The sequence below is a fragment of the Pituophis catenifer genome, unplaced genomic scaffold (genome assembly GCF_029215685.1).
Source record: "Pituophis catenifer annectens isolate HBS135680 unplaced genomic scaffold, rPitCat1.0.hap2 SCAF_1, whole genome shotgun sequence".
In the NCBI taxonomy this organism is placed as follows: Eukaryota; Metazoa; Chordata; class Lepidosauria; order Squamata; family Colubridae; genus Pituophis; species Pituophis catenifer.
In genome coordinates, this window is record NW_027256881.1 from 215,895,756 (window position 1) to 215,915,657 (window position 19,902).

The 19,902-nt window shown below is 42.1% G+C and overlaps 1 protein-coding gene across 1 annotated transcript in view; it reads right to left on the minus strand.

The window, feature by feature from the left end:
* Window positions 1–1,094: 1,094 nt before the first annotated feature.
* Window positions 1,095–19,902, minus strand: part of THSD7B (thrombospondin type 1 domain containing 7B) — a 469,405-nt gene continuing 450,597 nt past the window's right edge. The window contains exons 24-27 of the mRNA XM_070957022.1: window positions 10,629–10,711; window positions 7,198–7,390; window positions 4,498–4,585; window positions 1,095–1,176 (exon numbers count right to left, since the gene is read on the minus strand). Coding sequence (XP_070813123.1) covers window positions 1,095–1,176; window positions 4,498–4,585; window positions 7,198–7,390; window positions 10,629–10,711 — 446 coding nt within the window. The remainder of the gene's footprint in view (window positions 1,177–4,497; window positions 4,586–7,197; window positions 7,391–10,628; window positions 10,712–19,902) is intronic.

Genomic DNA, 19,902 nt, shown 5'->3' on the forward strand with positions numbered 1-19,902 from the left:
ATCTTTTTTAATAACAGACATTGCAATGCATTTGCATCAACATCCCCACACCCTTTAGTTTTTTTTTATTTATGTATAAATACATGTCAATACCACAAGATGGCACTTTCGTACTTGCAACATTTACTACTACATATACGTATCTTCTTCAAGATGTTCCAAATGTAGACTTGTAAACTTTTTTAAAAAGCAAGATCTTGTACAAACAGCTTGTTTGTGTGTATCTGTGTGTGTAATAAATAAAGTCAGAGAACATTTTTTTTAGAAAAAGAATCATAAATAATTGCAGGTAATAAAATTTAAATTACAAAATCAGAATGTATATTAACTGACTGAATTAAAGTTTTCAATAGTTAAAATGTACCTAAATGGCTTGATACCAATTTAAAATAGCACTCTTCTCATTTCCTTAATCATTAATACGTTTGTCCAACAAGGAAGAAAGAGAAACCTTCTCATGAATAAAAAAATGGCGTGGATTATATGCTGCAAAATTTCTGGTTTATTGTTATCTCCTTTGGCAGAAGGAAAATCAGATTTTGTGATCTAAGAAACTGTGTCAGTCTGGAAATCAAGGAACTCTGGATCTTTCGATAGCGTCAAATGTAACTCAAATATAAACTCTAGAAAACTCATTGTTGAAAGTGGTGAAGAAGAAAGAAACTTTGCACTAATATAGTGCATAATGACGTAGCGTCCAGTTTGTCCTTTACAGTAAATTTTATCTCCCCCCCGCACAAGATTGTCATGCTTTCAAAAATTAAAAAAAAAAAATAAGTAGAAGACTGTAGAATTTCTCATTTGTCCTTGTTCCTATGGTTAAAAAGGAAGAGATGTAATTCTGAGGTCCCCTCTGGGGAAGAGTCATAAAGATATACCATGTTTCAGATATGTTAAAAAGTAAAACCGGTTAAGTTTGCAAGTTATATTCTGCCCAATTACCGGTATATCAGATGCCAGATTCTCCCAAAGAAAAATAAAAATAAAAACCAAACTCATCAGCTGGAATCTTGTATCAAAAGAGGCGGGGTGGGGGTGGGGTGGGGACGTCGGTTAAGGCAGTCAATGTCTACATTTGGGTGGTGGTTTCCATCTTACATATCAACATCTCCATCGTAGGCTAAAGTCAGACACTTCGGCGGAGGAGGAGTATGTTGTGGCTGTTTTGGTTTTTTGCTGAAAAGAAAGAAAAACATTCATTTCTTCAAGGAAGCCAAACAGGTGGAACTGAATCCTTCATTTGGGGCACAATCCAGGCAAAGTTAAACCCCAAAGTTAAACCTTTGAAAAGGTTTTCCCTTTTCAAAACTGGAAGGCTAAATTGGAGTTATTTTAATTCCCTCTCTGCAGACATAGGCCATAGGTAGAAAAAGCAGAGGGCTACTTGAGAAACACGTACAGGTAGTCCTTGACTTATAACCATTCGTTTTGTCACCGTCTGAAGTTACAACGGCACTGAAAAAAAATTACTTATGACTGTTTTTCACACTTACGACTGTTACAGACATGAAACAAACAAAATGTTAAAAAGTTTATGTACTTACCTACCAAGCACATCTAAATTATAGCAATAGCACTTAGACTTACATACTGCTTCACAGTGCTTTACTCTAAGCGGTTTACAGAGTCAGCATATTGCCCCCAACAATAATCTGGGTCCTTATTTTACTGACCTCAGAAGGAGAGAAGGCTGAGTCAATCTTGAGCCAGTGAGAATCGAACTGCTGAACTGCTGGCAGCCGGCAGTCAATAGACGTAGCCTGCAGTACTGCATTCTAACCATTGTGCCACCAAATTATATTAAAGGACCAAAATATCTTTACAATCCCCAAGGCATGTCACAACTTTTGAGCACCCCTGATGTTTGGAAATTGAAAGTTGAAAAATATGACACGCCCATTAGTCACGTGATCAAAATTCAGACGTTTGGCAACTGACTCATATTTATAATGGTTGCAGTATCCTAGGATCATGTGATCAGCTTTTGCGGTCCTCTGACAAACCAAGTGAACGGGGAAGCCAGATTCACTTAACAACTGCGGCAAGAAAGGTAGTAAAATAGGACAGAACTGTCTTGTTTAGCAACATAAATTTTGGGGTCAATTGTCGTCGTAAGTCGAGGCCTACCTGTATACCCCCTTTCTTTTTGCAGCCCTTGAGGACTACACTTGTGTAAATTCAATGATAAATCCCTAAAAATGACATGATTTTCCACCAGCTTTTGGTGATCTAGTACAACAATAAAAATGTCATAAGCCTTTGGATAGTCTAAAGATAGTCTAAGAGCCTTGGTGGTGCAGCAGACTAAAGTGCTGTTAAGTAGCACCAGCTGACTGCAATTACTGCAAGTTCAAATCTCACCAGGTTCAAGGTTTCCTTTCGAGGTAGGTAAAATGAGGACCCGGATTGTGGGGGCAATAAGCTGACTTTGTATAAAAAAGAACACCACTTGGGGGGGCCCGAAAGCCCTACTAAGCAGGTATATACGAAAGTATAAGGCTATTGCTTAACGCATTGTAAACCGCCCTGAGTCTCCGGAGAAGGGCGGCATATAAATTGAACCAATAAATAAATAAATAAAAGCCCTTAAAACAGCATCTCTCCCTGAACTACCATTTTAAAGAAAATACCCTCAGAAAAATTAACCCTATTCACTAAAGTAAAGCCATGATATCTTATCTTTCCTATAGCTCTTAAAATGTTTGAATAAATGGGATTATAGTTTCCCTGAATCAAAGAATATTGGGTCAACCTTTTATTAACATATTTTTGGGGGAAACAGGAGGAGGAAGGTGTGTTGGAAATGTTCACTGCCTTGAGTTATTTGTAAAAATAATAAAGATGGGAAATGAACAAATAAATATTTGCTGTTGAAGGATAAATCAGCAATGCGGTTGCAATGCGGTTGAGTCTCGGGAGAAGGGCGGCATATAAATAATAAAAAAAAAGACTTGTATGTGCATTTGAGAATCAAAATGCTATGTAGAAGGCTTATTTTTTTAACTAAATCAAGTTTTAAAATATAAATTAAAATAAGCAAAGTTTTAGCTATATAATAGTGAAAATAACTAATATTAATATTTTTATTAATAGGAACTGCCCAGAGTCACTTAGACATTGAGATGTGTGTGTGTGTGTGTGTGTGTGTGTGTGTGTGTAAATTTGATAAATAAATAAACAAACGTTGCTCCACATTATGTTGGTATTTGTTATAGCAAAATACAATATATCCAATTCTCTAGTCTTCCACAAGCCCATTTGCCCAGAGCCATTTCATAATAGCCCCTACAAAAGAAGAGACAAAACTACTACTAAAATGAAAAACTTTTTATCAGTTAAGAACTAATATGGCGATATCATTGAATAAAACTCTATCTGCACACCTTATCTTCTCTTGGGCATGAATGAATATGTCTGTCTGTCTGTCTATATGTATGTATATAGTCCCATGGTGGTGTAGAGGTGAAGATGCTTGTCTTGGAAGGTTGAGAGTTCAATCCTAGGGAGTAGTAGATGTTTTTCTATCGTGGCGCAAAGAGAAAATATCTGCTGTGAATGCCACATAGGCACCAGGAAGGGCATCTGGCCAGTAAACGCTCAGTTCCATTCAGTCACCCTGACTCCACCCCGAATAAAGGGATTAAAGGGTCATAAAAAGAATATACATATACATACATACATACATACATACATATCAACCTAAATAATGTCTACGGAGCTTCTCAGTCACCCAGGTCATAGTTGTCCCAAAGGTGCTTTTTCAAGAGACAACTGGACTTTCTTGTTTTTCTTTGAAGATGTTTCACTTCTCATTAAAAGAAGCATCTCCGGCTCTGACTGGATGATGCGGAATAGAAGGATTTGCAGACAGCTGGTCATTTGCATCCTTTTAGAGAGGCCATCTATGTCAAAATTGAACAGCCCTCTCTTAACAGAGGGGGAGGGATACAACATCATCTATCACCAGTCTACAACACAGTCCTTTCAACAGTTCCAAGAAGGCTGCACACCCATTTGCACCACTCAAGTGACCCTGACGACACAGATAAACCTCCAGGTGGCCTTAACGACTTGCTAAAAGAAGGCAAATGTCCAGCTGTCTGCAAGGAGTATCAATCCTTCCATTCCCCACCATCCAGTCAGAGTTGAAGAAGCTTCTTGGATGAGAAGTGAAACATCTTCAAAACCAGAAAGTCCAGTTGCCTCTTGAAAAAGCATCTTTCAGACAACCTAAATAAAAGGATTGGAGCATCCTTTCAGGGTGATAGGCTAAACTAAACCTGTAAATAATGTGAACAGATGAAAGGGTTTTCAAGTGATACTTAGCTTTCTAATTACAGAGAATATAAAGTAAGCTCAGAATTTTAATCTCTGAAAAGCTATTTGCAACTTTGATACCAATGAATTTCAGTCATTCTAATTTATTAAATAACTGGATCTGAATCCAACATCTCGAAACAGAATTAACAGGGTTAGAAGCAAGCACAGAATACATACCAAAGAAGATAGGAGGTGAAGATTAGGAAAACTATAATGAGAAATCCGCCAGCTGATACTCCATATACCCAGATTTTAAGTTTTCCATCTGAGAAAGGGGAACAAAATAACACATTTGACACGAGGTGTACATTTTGCTTATTTTCTGTCAGTTAAAAATAGGAAACCATTAGTAACCATTATTTCCTGAATTTGCCTACCTTGAAGGGCTGGCAAAACTCATCTACGAAGCATGCCAATCTGTATAGAAACAACCGAAGAATCATGCAAAAATCACAGAGCTACCAGGGAAGGTGCATCTTATGAGAAAAGGAGTAAGTAGGCCAAATATGGCCTTTGTGCACATTTGAGTATATTGCTTACAGTTTTGTAGAGTTAAGTACATTTTAATTAGGTCTTTTTTTAAAAAAAAAAATGGGATTGCATTTTCCTAGAGTGAGATATCCTGAAAAATGCTAATAGGTGTATGGGTGTTCAGAGCTTCTGCCTCTTGAAAATAACCCTTGTGCATAAAAAGGTAGTTCTCTACTTGCAATCATACATTTATTGACTGTTTGAAGTTACAACGGCACTGAAAAAAGTAACTTATAACTCTTTTTCACACTTATAACTGTAGCAGCCTCCCCATGATCAAACTTTGAATGCTTGGCAACTGTGTTCTGACCTAGGCTTCCTTAGAAATTAAACAGCACAAACTTAGTTCCGGCAAACCTCTTTAATTCATATGGCTGTAAATTACTTTCATTTACAGTCCGCAAGGCTTGATAAACAGTCTTTCAGAGGAAGGTTATCAACACCTATCTCATGTGGAATGTTGCCAAAGAGCTAATTTCCAGATGCAGGGCAAGGCCAAACTTGGCACAGAGTCACAAACAGAAGTTTCAAATCTTGAATTGGCCAGATGAACTAATTGCTTCCTGCAAAAGCTCACGTGCCGTTCACTTCTCTTTTATGCCTTATGGGAGGGGCCAATCATCTCCAAGTCTTAATCCCAAATTGACCCTGTTTCCTTAATTGTTCCTGTCTCCTGGCAGTTCTGCGCATGTGCACACTGGGAGCAGGCTCACGCTGTTCTTCTGCCTCGCTGTCAGACTCCGGAGTCTCCAGAGGCAGTAAAGAACTACCAGATGGCCTTGGCCCCCACTTTGCCTCCGACTCAAAGCCATCGTCCGAGCCTTCCCCAGACTCCAGGATTGGCCCATGTTCCTCCCCAACCTCCTCACTGTATGAATCTGCTGCCAGCTCTGCTGGCCGCTGCCAGGCCACAACAAACTGGTATGTATTTATGATGATTGCAGTGACCCAGGGTCATGTGATCATCTCTTACGTTCTTCTGACAAGCAAAGTCAATAGTGAATCTGGATTCAATTAACAACCCTCTTACTAACAGTTGTAGCGATTCACTTAGCAACCGTGGCAAGAAAGGTCATAAAATGGGCAAAACTAACTTAACTGTTTTGCTTAGCAGCAGAAATTTTGGGCTCAATTGTGGTCGTAAATCGAGGACTACCTGAATCTGTATGTGTTCCATTTACACTGATTCTGTGACACATCCAGTCTGTGGGCTGCCAGTTTGACACCCCTGCTCTATTTCATCTCCATGTAATCAGAAGAATAACAGATCACCATCCAAGGCTACAGGTTTATCACAGATACACACAAGTGCCATTAGCTCACGTCACAATTTGTTACACACCACTGCCAGATGTCTGCCACTCTTTGGTGGAGAGGATAGGGTAAGCAATATTTTTCAGCCAATGGACTCCTTAGAATTTTAAGAGCATGTGGAAGGTGTTCTCGCAAATGGCTGACAACAGGGGTCTATGGGTTGAAGTAACATGTTATCAAAGCAGCCATATATCATCTGCGAGAGCCAGGTGAAGGTGTTGTACTATGAGTAAAGAGATGAAGTTCAACTCCTCCTTCAGCCTTGGAAGCTCCCTGGGTGGCTTGGTCTCTCTCTCTCTCTCTCTCTCTCTCTCAGCCCAATCTACTTCAAGGAGTTGGGCTGCAGGAAATTACAGGAGAAGTGATGCTCCCTTTAAATTCATGAGGGAAATCATATAATATAAATCAACAAACTAACCATTAAATGAAGGACAAGAGGAAGGAACCTGGTGATCACCATGCCAGTTCCCACTGAGAAGGTCTCTCCTTAGGAGAACGGTCGACAGCTTCATCTGCAAAGCAGCAGATAAGCAACCTTCTTCTGCATTTACAGTCCTTGTAACCATCATGAATAATGAAAAATATACTCAACAGCAGGTATCCTGCAACTGTAGGATTCCAACTTGTGATTTAATTATAACTGCAGTGTTACAGTGCAGTGCCTGGCAGCTACGTTTGGAGTTGAACACAGATCACAGGTATGGAGAAAGTCTCATGGTTTACATTGACCTTTTATGTTTTTTTCTCTCCTCCTTGAAGGAGAATCTCTCCTACTTATATTTCTGATTAATCAGTGAGGGAATGTCATTAGCTTCAGCATTGTAAACTGAAATCCCAGGTCATTCTACAGAATAATGCTCTTGCACAATTTTATGCTAATAATATTCATATGATTATATTACAAATGAGAGTTTGTATATCCTCTAGTGCAGTTTCTGGTTATGTGATTCACTGAGCATGAAGTTTACTTTTCAAATTAAGAGAGAAAGAGACAGAGAGAGAGAGCATCATGCCACAATTTGTTATTTTTACCTGGGTTAAAAGGCTGAATTGACCATCCTTTGAAAATGTCATGCATTTTGGAATTGATAGGTTTATGCTTGGCAGCATTTGTTTTAACATCGGCTTTCTTATCTGCTAAACCGGGGATCTTCATGCAGTAATCCAGGAAACCATTTGATCTCATGATTTCAGTGTAGCCTCTCTCACAGCCACAGATGCCACCCTAGGTAACAAGGAGAAAGGTAGTTCAGAAATTAGTTCATCCCCAGAAAATGTTTCCGCTGAGGGGCTGCTGGGTGCACCCCAGTTAACCTAATGCCAGGTGCTTTTATTGTCTTAACTGAAAGCCCAAACTAGACCAAGGACTTACTCTAAATTGCCAATACCTTTCAAAGCTTTTTGAGTCATACTAAGTATAACAGAACAATGGAGTGCCTGTTCCTTCTTTTAATGAGCCTGGATAAATGGGCTGCAACAGAAACACTGAAGACAAAAATCCATCTTGCCGAAAGAACCCAGCTCAAAACCCTGCAGTGATGAAAATAAAACATTTTCCCTCTCAAATAAGATGTTGTTCATTTAAGGCTGCAATTCTGTGTGGAAAGACTGGTCGGCAGCTTAACCTGGCATCTATTTAGAGTAAATGCATAGGACTTGCATTGTGTTATGCATCAAAAGTTAATTATTTAATATGTGATGGTAAGGCTGTATGGATTTCAAAATAAAAGCAGAGTTTCTGTGTTTCAACATACCAGTGTATTGATTGATAGAAAATAATAAAGATGAAATACAAATAGAGGGATGGAGATGGGGAGAGAGAGAGAGAGAGAGAGAGAGGGAGGGAGGGAGGGAGGGAGAGAGAGAGAGAGAGAGAGAGAGAGGGAGGGAAGGAAGGAGAGAGAGAGAGAGAGAGAGAGAGAGGGAGGGAGGGAGGGAGGGAGGGAGGGAGAGAATGAATCATTGCAATTGATATAAATGCCCATCTCAAATTCACAATTCTGGGCAACTAACATAAATAACTAACTAATATAAAAAGAACAAGGTGTTATTTCAGGCAAGAACTGGAGACACATCAACATACTTTACCTTCCCTCCATATAGTGTCTTGATGTGAGATTTTAGGGAAAACACCATTTGCAGAGTGTAAAACCTTTAGCTGTCCTCAGCTGCAGAAGGATACTGAGATATAGGTAGAAGAGTGTGGTTGTGTGTTTGGAAAATGGTTAATGGGTGGTCTTCTTGTGTGCAGGTTGTATGGATTTGTCCTTAGCATGAAATCAGACCAGGTAACAGTCCCCGAAAAGGCTATTCATTTTAACTGTGTTTTAAAATACAGTTTGAGAGCCAATTTGATATACTGTAGTGTAGTGATGGCAAACCTTTTCAGCACCGGGTGCCAAAAAGGTTGTGTGGAAATGTGGCGCACACACGCTTGTCAGGGCCGTGCTTCGGAAAAGCTGAACTTCTGGGTTCTATCGTGCATGCACGACCAACAATTAGCTGGCCAGTGCACATGCGCACACCAGTTTTTGGCACTGCTGCGTGGGCAAAGGACAGCTGATCATTGCCCGCACATGCGTGTCAGAAACCCAGAAGACAAACAGGCAAGGCTGCGCGTACTGGGCGACATGGCTTCGTGTGCCACTTTGGGCACACGTGCCATAGATTCGTCATCACAGCTATAGTGGATGAGGCAACAGGCTAGAAGCCAGGAGATGGCGAGTTCTAGTTCTGACATAGGCATGAAAGCCAACTGGGTGACCCTGGGCCAATTACTCTCTCTCAGCCCAGCCCATCTCACAGGGTTCATGTTAGGGGGAAAATATGAGCCGAGGTGGCGCAGTGGTTAGGGTGCAGTACTGCAGCTACTTCAGCTGACTGCTAGTTCAGCAGATCAGCGGATCAAATCTCACCGGCTCAAGGTTGACTCAGCCTTCCATCCTTCCGAGGTAGATAAAATGAGGACCCAGATTGTTGGGGGCAATATGCTATTTAGTATACTGTCTTTGGTGTAAGCTGCCCAGAGTCCTCGGAGAGCGGGCGGCATAGAAATATGACTAATAAATAAATAAAATTGGAGGATTGTTAAGTATGTTCACTGCCTTGTAAAAATAATAAAGGCGGGATCAAAATCTAAAAAAATACCCATGCAAATTCTCAGAAAGGTTAGTCTGTAAAAAATACTTCTCTTTTTCTACTATGCATTTTAGATCCTTGGGATTTTTTTTTTCTTCATATTTATCTGGGATTTTTTGAATCTATTTTATGCTGAGGTGTATTGTCATATTGCCATCTGGAAAAAAAAATCCATAGAAGCAGTTCCTATGTGAGAAAGGACATCTGTCCTCTCATGCGGAACCGGAAAGGTTCTAGACGAACAGACGTGACTCAGCTTCACCTCTGTGAAGACATTGTGAAGCAGCAGCCATTGTCCCACTGTTAACTTTTGTTAACATTGTTCCATTGTTAACTTTTCAAGGATAAATTAACATATAAGGAAACCTATCAATTGTAGCAGCTGTCCAAGGACAAATGCAATTTTATTGTGCTTCTGCCTCCCAAAATATAGGAACAGGTGTGGATACCGAACTGTCTTCCAAAAATCAAGATATGGGGCAGGATAGGTTCCCCATGGACTGAAAGCTTGAAGGTACATTGTGCCTGATCTTTGGGTTGCTTGTTTGTTTATTTACTATTTTCCACCCATGTCAGTCAATGACCCTTTTCTTTGCTTGCAATCATTGGAGGAAGAAACTTGGGTTGCTTCCTTTTCCTTTAAGCTCAGAATTAAAAGGCAGAGAAGAGAGCCATTTTGGTCTAGTTCTTAAGGCACCATTAAAAACCAAGAGACTGAGTTCTAGTCCCATCTTAGAAATGAAATCTGCCTAGATGATTTGGGGCCAGTTGCTCTTTTTCAGCCCAACTCATTCATAGGGTTGTTATTGTTGTGGGGAAAATATGAGGAGAAAGGAATATTAGGTATGTTGGCTGCCTTGAGTTACTTATAAAATAATAAAGGTAGGATACAGATAAATAAAAAAAAAAACATTGCAGGAGGTCTGTTGTTTCATTTCAGTGTTCCAAAGAAATCCCAAAGGACTATAAGAACACAAATGGTTATGCTTCACATGGGAAAGGATTGAGTTCCTGATCTCACTGGAAGTGAACATTTATATGTTCCTTTCGTCCACAGCTTCTATATTTCTATATTTACAACTTGTCTTTCATATTCCAAGCTGAATTTCTGTGAAAAGAAGGAAGTATTTACTCGTAGTTTCCCCCACACATGTTTTCTTCCCACATCCCCTTTTGTCTGTAAGGCTATATATTCAGTTTACTGAATGGATAGTGTATGCCCGATTAGATCTTTAGTCTGTTGGGAGCTTTTTGATTTTGCTTTTTTTTACATTCTAAAAATAATTGGTTCTTTCTAATGAAGTAAAGGGCGCTGTCTGAATTACCTGTGTACAGAATGAGAAGGGTTTCTTGCAGGCTGGGTTGCAATGCCTGGTTGTAGCCGGCTGTAACTGCATAGAGCAGCCACCTGCAAGAACAATTGTCAAGAGAAATCATCAAAGTTACAATTCAAAAATGAGTTAGGAATATCCGCTAGTTATTTGCTGTGGCGCAACGCTGCTTTTGAAAACAGTACATTTACATTATTCCCAAGACACATTGGCAGAGGACGTTTTAGCATCCATTCTGCCCTGTGAAAAGTCTCGTGTTTAGAGTCTCTGTATTTTTAAAGTATACAGCCGATATTCTGCAATTTTTATATATAGAGATAAAATATGAATATGACAAATGAGTATTTCAAAACACAAATAATAAAAATATTATAATGATAAAACAGGCAAAAGATTTAATAACTTAAGCTGCTGGTTTTTCATTCAGAAATATTTTTTTCTGCATGTATTAACCATACTTATCGTTTTTTTCCAAAAAAAAATTTTTTTTTGCATTTTTCTTCTGGAAAAATAAGAGCATGGTTAATTTTTTTAAAGTGCATAATGTAGTACATGGTCTTGAAGCAACTTTTTTATCAATATATCAACAACAAGAATTTATGGCAAAAGAAGTGCAGAATAATAAGAAGTTTATAGTGAGCACTTGACAGCTGATGGCATTTATTCATATAATACACATGTGAAGTTGAAGGGAGGTGGGGAGTAGAATTAAAAACTAAAGCATCCCAAGTGCATCCTTTTAAGTACGGGTGTCAAACTCGCGGTGTCACGTTGTTGTCATGTGATGTTTTGTGATGTTTTTCCCATTCACGGAGCTGGGATGGGATTCATATGATGAATCTGGCCCATGGGCCATCTCTTTGACACCCCTGCTTTTAAGTTTATAAAGACTCAGCCCCAGTGGTGAAATCCTACTGGTTCGCATCGGTTCGGGCGAATCGGTAGTGATAAAAGCTACTGGTTCGGCGAACTGGTAGTAAAAAAAAAGCTACTGGTTGGTCTGAACCGGTATTTCCAACAATCAGCTCTGCCGCACTATTTATATTCGCTAAAAAGCAGGAAATCCTGCTTTCTAGCAAATCCAAATAGCACGGCACAGCTGTTCTCCCCCCTTTGCGCTGTTCTACTTACCTTGTTAAGTGTCCTTTTTCCGACCAAAGTGCTCGTTTGGCGTGTATTGTGCATGCACGCGCAGCATGTGTTTGGTGCACACTGCACATGTGCACATAGCGTGTGTTGGTGTGCACCGTGCATGCACCAGCAGCAAACCAGTGGCAAACCACCGAGGATTTCACCACTGCTTAGCCCACTTCCATTTAGATGGCATATGGAGCAAGCACAGTACTTGTCACTCTGCTTAGAAATGCCCCTATGTTGATCAGATGAAAGATTCAACCTACACAATTGTATGTTGAATACACTGAGATTGAAATGGCAATCCCAGGTGAGATTGGAAGCCCCTATAAAAGAGGAGATGGTGAAGGGCACGTCTTACCATTTCCATCTTTCCTTTCTCTCAAGGGCAATTTCCTAGCAAATAAGCAACTTTTTAATATTTGTCTAAAAACAAAGGTGTGAGGGTCAGGGCATGAAACCGATGCAGTGGAAACCTCTTTGTCACGCTTCAGCATTATAATGTTAAAGAGCTTAGAAACTAACATAGTTATTTTTGATGAATCCTGTGAAAAAAACTATGTTAGAATTTGAATAAAGGGCTAAAAGGCTACTTTCTTGGAAGAAAAGCAGCCAGGAATTGAAGGACACTGAGAAAAAAGAGCCAAGGCTACTGTATTTGGACTGCACAAATCTGGATGACCATCATATGACATCAATGGCATTAGAATTTTCTACATCTCTTTGCTGTCCTTGATTCACTGTTTCAGTCTGCAATAAAGCACGAAGGAAGAGCTTTGTTGATAAACCTCTTTAGAGATAAATAATTGCTCATATTCTATTGTATGCTATCTGTTTATAGAATATTACTATTAAATAAAGTTTTAATTGTCTGTAATCAACTTGAACTGAAGACAGAATATAATATGCAGGTTCCCTAAGTTTAAGATATTATTGGTATCAGGAGAAGAACAGATAAGAGAGGTGACAGTTTTATTATAAGATCAGCACAGAGTGTGCTGGTTGAAATAAATATAACATTAGATGTTGGTTAAAAATGCATATCCAAATGAGGCTCAGCTGCTATAAACTCCAATTCTAAGCATAATGCCTTCTACCAAATACACATAAAACAGATCACAAAATTTAGATTGGACTAGTGCCAGGACTGCAAATTTTCCATGAGTACGTAGAGAATGTGTGTCCCATTCAACAACGGAAGTACTTTTTTTCCCCCTTCAAAAATCTTTAGGGCCTAAAATAGGTTATTTTAGGATCTAAAATAACTTTTAAGCTAAAAACCCCCCAAATTTAATTGGAACTAAACTTTGGAGTGTTTTCAGCAGTCTATTTGATCTAAGCTTTCCAAACTGTTGTATCTTTAAAGATACTATCCAAACATTTACTTGTTCAATTAAATTCCCATTTGCCACCTATGTGGTTTTCAGCATCACAAGGCAATATCTATATGCATGTCTGGGCCCCTTTCCCACCAGTCCTACATGCCCTCTCTGTCTGGAGGTGTATGGAGGTGTGCAAATGGTACCAGGGGGGTGGGGTGGAGGTTGCATGGGGGTGCAACACAGGTCTGTGGGGGTGCATGAATGCTTGGTAAGGAAATATCTTTGAAAAGATTATAAAATGGGTTATAATCGAGTTATCTAATGTGCTTCTAAAGCTTTTCCCAATTCCACAAAGAACAGTGATAAAACACCTGTATCATCTTCAGACAACACAATAGGTGGCAGGCTTTTGGTCAACCTGTAGGGAAGATGATCTCAATTGAGAAACATTTAAGAAACATACATACTTACTTCTCCTTGGTGGAGACAGCCCATAACATTGTCTCTGCTGGTTACATTTAACACACATATATTATCATATGACTATAAGTATTACCAAATATTTATCAATGGGGACTCTGGAAATTAGGTCAAACAGATTTAAAGACTATGAAGATTGCATAACATGTCCTTTTAGAAGGTGTAACAAACCTTCCTGTTGGTTGACCTAAAATTAAATATTGGCTAATAATGCTTGATCTTCCCTAAAGCTCTCTACAAAAATATTCTCTTTTCAACCATTCCAGAAATTTCCAATACTAATGTTTAGTGCAAAATCACATCAATAGTTGATTGGTATGAAGCAATGCTGACGGTAATATCGCATTACATTTTCCCCAGACGTAGCATATTATTTAGAGGAGTTATGAAAAAAATGTCACCCATAACAACAAAAGAGGAAACTAAATTCAATAAATATTTAATCTCATCAGGTTGGACTGCTTCAGTAGGAAAGTGATTGCCCCAGCTTCATTCTTAAGCATGGACTCATGCCGTTCCTCTAAATTCTCTATATCTTCCTTTATTTTTTCTCTCTCTCTACCTCCATTTCTCTCTCTCACACACACACACACACTCCCTGAAACCTTGTTCATTCTTACTGAAAAGATCATAGACAAGATATTTATATTACAGTATGGCTCTTGGTGGCTTAATTTTCATTCCTACTGTGTTTTCCCGAAAGTAAGACCCTGTCTTATATTTTTTTGAACCCCGAAATAAGTGCTTGGCCTTATTTTTGGGGAGGTCGTATTATTTTGGCCCAAGATGGCGACTCCCGATGGAGCTCCGGTTTTACGGGGGTAATGTCCTGACAGTTGGGGGTCCTTAGGGCCAATTATCCATCTATGGCCCATGGTGTGTTGAGAGGGCTGATTTGCCAATCCGATGGGAGCGTATTCGGCTCCGGAAGACCTTCTAGGAGAGCGGTTTTGTGGCTTTGCTCTCTGAAACAGCTTATAATGAGACGGGCGGTGCTGGTGGGATTTGAGTCAGCGAATTTGGGCCGATAGCTTCGTGACAGCCGGCCCTACATTCATCAGAGGCTGCCGGATGGATGGCGATATACGGCTGCGATGACTGTCTGGCACCCTGGGCTGACTTTGTTAGACCCTTGGCAAGATTGGAGGTTGCCTGCAGAGGCCGGCGGTGGGCGAAATCGGCGCGGAGGAGGCCGATGGTGGTGGCAGTTTAAAATTCCAAAATGGCGCCCGAAATAGCAGTTACAGTTGGCGGATACAGGAAGCAAAAACCAAAGCAATTTAGAGACCAAAGAGGCCTCAGAAAGGCGAATAGGGACCTTTCTTATTTATTTTCAACTGATCTCCTGGGCAACGGAAAGATGCCAATCCTTCCATTGTCGGGCCAGCTCTGGATTACCTCCCAGAGGCCTCCCCCCTCTCTTTCTATAGGGGGGGGGGTTAAACCTTCATGCATAAAAGACCTAAAGAAAGCTAAGAAGATTAGAAATGATTCTTATGTCTATCATGGGGGCTTTGCTTCTACAAAGTGACTGCCTTATTCCATCTCCCCTCCTGTATTTTTATCTCCTATCGCCCTTTTATGACCGGATATTCGGCTTTTTGTGAATCATTTGCTATCCAGGTTTGTTGTTTCCTGTATATCAGGATGAGAATTTCCTTACTTTTATTTCATCTGAGTCTCCCTGGATTTTCGCCTACTATATATATTTCCCACAGACTATCCGTATCTCTAATCTCAAGGATTGGCTATTCCATCTATGCCTAGGTACAACATTGAAAGAACAGGACTATAGCTGCTGTTTTTCTCCCTTATATCTGGTTGCCGTGAGAGGGTGATCGATGTTCACATCTGAGTTCAAAATGACTCTTTCTACCGCTGATATGAGAGTTCAGCGGGACTAAAATGACTTGTACCTCTAATTGATACTCTCTCCACAGGACCCTGGATAACTAGGACATGCCTACCAGCTATAGACTATCTAGCTACAAAATGTACTCATTGGGAGAACTCCTCAAACTGCGAGATGCCCCCCTCTCGCAGGTCTGGTCCTCTTCTTTATCGAGGGCCTATCTCGATGACAGACTTTGGAGTCCGGAGAGATGGCATACAGCAAAAAGAGGGTTATGGGGTTTTTTAGGGAAATTTCTTAATAAGATTTTAAGGGATTCTGGGAAGCGGGTAGATTACGTGGGTTCGGGGGAAGACCTGCGGGGGAGGGTATCTGGGCCAGCTGTAGGGCGTGGCATGGGAAGTGTGAACTCTGGGGTCAAGGAGATGATTAGATCTTACGATACAGATGCCCATAACATCGATACTGTAGGTGGGAGGGGCAGATATGGCGGGAGCAGGGGGCCACATCATCCTACGGGAGTGCGTCCTTGCTGTTTACAAGCGGTGGCGCGCTCCGACCCTCAAAGCTCTTCTCGTTCCCCAGGTTGTACGGAACCTCGGGCCCCAGGCCTTCGGCTGATGCTGTGCAACGCCAGGTCTGTGGTAAATAAAGCCCCCCTCATTTGTGATCTTATTCAGGAGGGGGGTGCGGACCTGGCGGGTATTACGGAGACCTGGTTGGGCCAGGAAGGGGGAGCCCCCCTTGTTGATATGTGCCCACGTTTCTGTGCTTTCCATCAGCCAAGGTCTCAGGGGAGGGGCGGAGGGGTGGCGGTTGTTATTAACGAAGGTCTTGGACCAAGGGAGGCCACTGTTCCTCAGACGGCTGGATGTGAGTCCCTTCTTGTGAAGTGGGGTCATAGGGTGCAGTTGGGCTTGCTAGTCACATACCTGGCTCCCTGCCATGTGGCAGCAGCCCTGCCTGAGCTGCTTGATGTTATAGCCGCGGTGGCTGTTGACACCCCCAGGCTTATGGTCATGGGGGATTTTAACCTGTCATCAGTTGGCGAGACATCTGAGGTGGCTCGGGAGTTCATGGCTTCCATGACGGCTATGGACCTGACCCAGTTAATTTATGGCTCTACTCACATGGGGGGGACACACATGGGGGGACACCCCCCCACACACATGGGGGGACACACACTGGACCTTGTTTTTATCTCTGGACAGTGGTTGAGTGATCTCGAGATAGGGGATATAGTGATTGAACCCTTGTCATGGTCAGATCACTCCCTCCTTCGCCTGGACCTTCGAACCGCCACACCCCGCTGCAGGGAGGCGGAACCGACCAGGTGGTTCCGCCCCAGGAGCCTGATGGATCCTGAGAGATTCCAGATGGAGCTTGGGCCATTTCCTGAGGTTCTAGCACACGACTCGGCTGAGGACTTAGTGGCCGCCTGGGATAGGGCGGTGGCTGATGCTTTAGACCGAGTCGTGCCTTTGCGGCCTCTGACCCGGCGCCAGTCTCACCTGGCTCCTTGGTATACTGAGGAGCTGAGGGAGATGAAGCGCCAGAAAAGACGCCTAGAGAGCAGTTGGAGGGCTAGTCGTTCTGAATCCGACCGAACACTGGTAAGATCTCATATTAAGAATTACCTAGTGGCGATAAGAGTAGAGAAGAGTAACTACTTTTCTACTCTTATTGCATCATCAGATAATCGCCCAGCCGCCCTGTTTAGGGTGACCCGCTCTCTGCTCCATCAAGAGATGCGGGAAGACCCCTTGGAGGGTAGAGCTGAGGATTTTGTACAATATCTGTATGACAAAATTGCTCAGATTCGTGAACAGCTAGACTCTGACTGGATTGATCCAGAGGAGATGACAGGGGCAGGTCCTGAGAATATTATTTGGGAAGAGTTTGATCCTGTGACTCCCGAAAGCATGGACAGGATACTGAACAGACTAAATGCGACCACATGTTTATTGGACCCGTGTCCATCCTGGTTGGTACTGGCCTCCCGGGAGGTGACGCGAGGCTGGCTCCAGGAGATTATAAATGCTTCTTTGAGGGTGTCTTTCCCACCATCTTGAAAGAGGCGGTGGTGAGGCCCCTCCTCAAGAAGCCCTCCCTGGATCCAGCTGTATTAGCAAATTATCGTCCTGTCTCCAACCTTCGCTTTGTTGCAAAGGTTGTTGAGAGTGTGGTTGCACGACAACTACCTCAGTACCTGGATGAATCGAATTATCTAGATCCGTTCCAGTCGGGATTCAGGCCCGGGTACAGCACAGAGACAGCATTGGTCGCATTGGTTGATGATCTCTGGAGGGCTCGGGACAGAGGTTGCTCCTCTGTCCTGGTCCTACTAGACCTCTCAGCGGCTTTTGATACCATCGATCATGATATCATGCTGCACCGGTTGGAAGGGTTGGGGGTGGGGGGCACTGTTCTACAGTGGTTCTCCTCCTTTCTCTCTGACCGGTCGCAGTCTGTGTTGACAGGGGGGCAGAGGTCAACCCCGAGGCCCCTTATATGTGGGGTGCCACAAGGATCGGTCCTCTCGCCCCTTCTATTCAACATTTATGTGAAGCCGCTGGGTGAGATCATCCGTGGTTTTGGGGTGAAGTACCATCAGTACGCTGATGACACCCAGCTGTACATCTCCACCCCAGACTACCCCAATGATGCCCTCGAGGTGATGTCCCAGTACCTGGAGGCCGTACGGATCTGGATGGGGAGGAACAAACTCAGACTCAACCCATCCAAGACCGAGTGGCTGTGGTTTCCGTCGTCCCGATATAGTCAGTTGGCGCCATCTCTGACTATTGGGGGCGAGTCGTTGGCCCCCACAGATGGGGTTCGCAACTTGGGCATCCTCCTGGACTCACGGCTGTCTTTTGAAGAGCATATGACGGCCGTAGCCAGGAGGACTTTTATCAGGTTCGCCTGATTTGCCAGTTGCATCCCTTTCTGGATCGGGACTCGTTACGCACGGTCACTCACGCCCTTGTCACCTCACGCCTGGATTATTGTAATGCTCTCTACATGGGGCTCCCCTTGAGAAGCACCCGAAGGCTCCAACTGGTCCAGAATGCGGCCGCGCGGGTGGTAATGGGAGCAATGTGGCGCTCTCATGTAACCCCCCTCCTGCACGAGCTGCACTGGCTCCCAGTGGTCTTCCGGGTGCGCTTCAAGGTTTTGGTTACTATCTTTAGAGCGCTCCATGGCTCAGGACCAGGGTACTTACGAGACCGCCTCCTGCCACCAATAGCCTCTCACCGACCAGTTCGCTCCCATAGAGAGGGACTCCTCAGGGTGCCGTCGGCCAAACAATGTCGACTGACGGCCCCCAGGGAGAGAGCCTTTTCTGTGGGGGCACCTACCATCTGGAACGGGCTTCCCCCGGAGTTACGAAACATCCAAGACTTACGCATATTCCGCCGTGCCCTGAAAACATTTCTATTCCAGCAAGCTGGTCTGGCCTAACTCTCCCTTTTTAATTGGCCTTTAAACTGGCTTTTAAATTGGGTTTTAAACCTCTTTAGATAAATTTGGATGTTTTTAATCTTTGAGCCTAAATTACTTAATCTGTTTCTTAATAGTTTTTAACTTCTATATGTATTTGTATTTATTATGGCTGTTCACCGCCCTGAGTCCTTCGGGAGTAGGGCGGTATACAAATATGAAAAATAAATAAATAAATAAATAAAATTTTGGGGCCCGTTGAGCAAGATGGGACTCCTCTTGCCGTCTTACCTAATTTCCAGCTCTGTTTCCCTAACCCTAACCAAAGGAAATGGGACTGGCTGTGCATGCATTTAAATATTTTTGGGAGGGCTTATTTTCAGGGAGGACTTATTTTCGGGGGGGGGGCTTATTTTAGCGCATGGGCTCAAAAGCCCAATTGGGCTTATTATCAGGGGATGTCTTATTTTCAAGGAAACAAGGTATTACATTTATAACACTATAATGGAGAAATAAACTAAATGATGTGATTTCCCCCCACACAATTCTCTTGCTGAAAAATTGCAAACAGAGTCCCCCAAATATACAACAGTCTCTCATTAAAATTCCATAAATAAATTCTCTTCTCTTCAGCTGTGCCAGGCTCTATTCACTTACAGACTAGATATTTGAACACTCCTCCTTTGCTCTTTCAGATTATTTTATTGCCCTCTCTAATGAGCAATGCAGTTACTGTGTGGTTCTTAGTATACAAATGCATTTTTTTTATTTCTCTAAGACAGAGAGGAGTATCTCCTAGGGAAAAAAATGTGCTTTGTCAAAGCTACATTTTTTAATAAACAAAGCTCTACTTTTGGAGATAAATATTCACTAAAGCTCAATAGAGTTCCTGGTTCTTATTAATAATCAGAAGAATATCAGTCTTTAAAACATCAAATTCAAAAATATCTATCAAAGGGAACTGCACATAGTGTAGCACCTGTTTGTGTGGCATAAATTTGAAGGCAACAAATCATAGAAGCATGTGAACAAATGA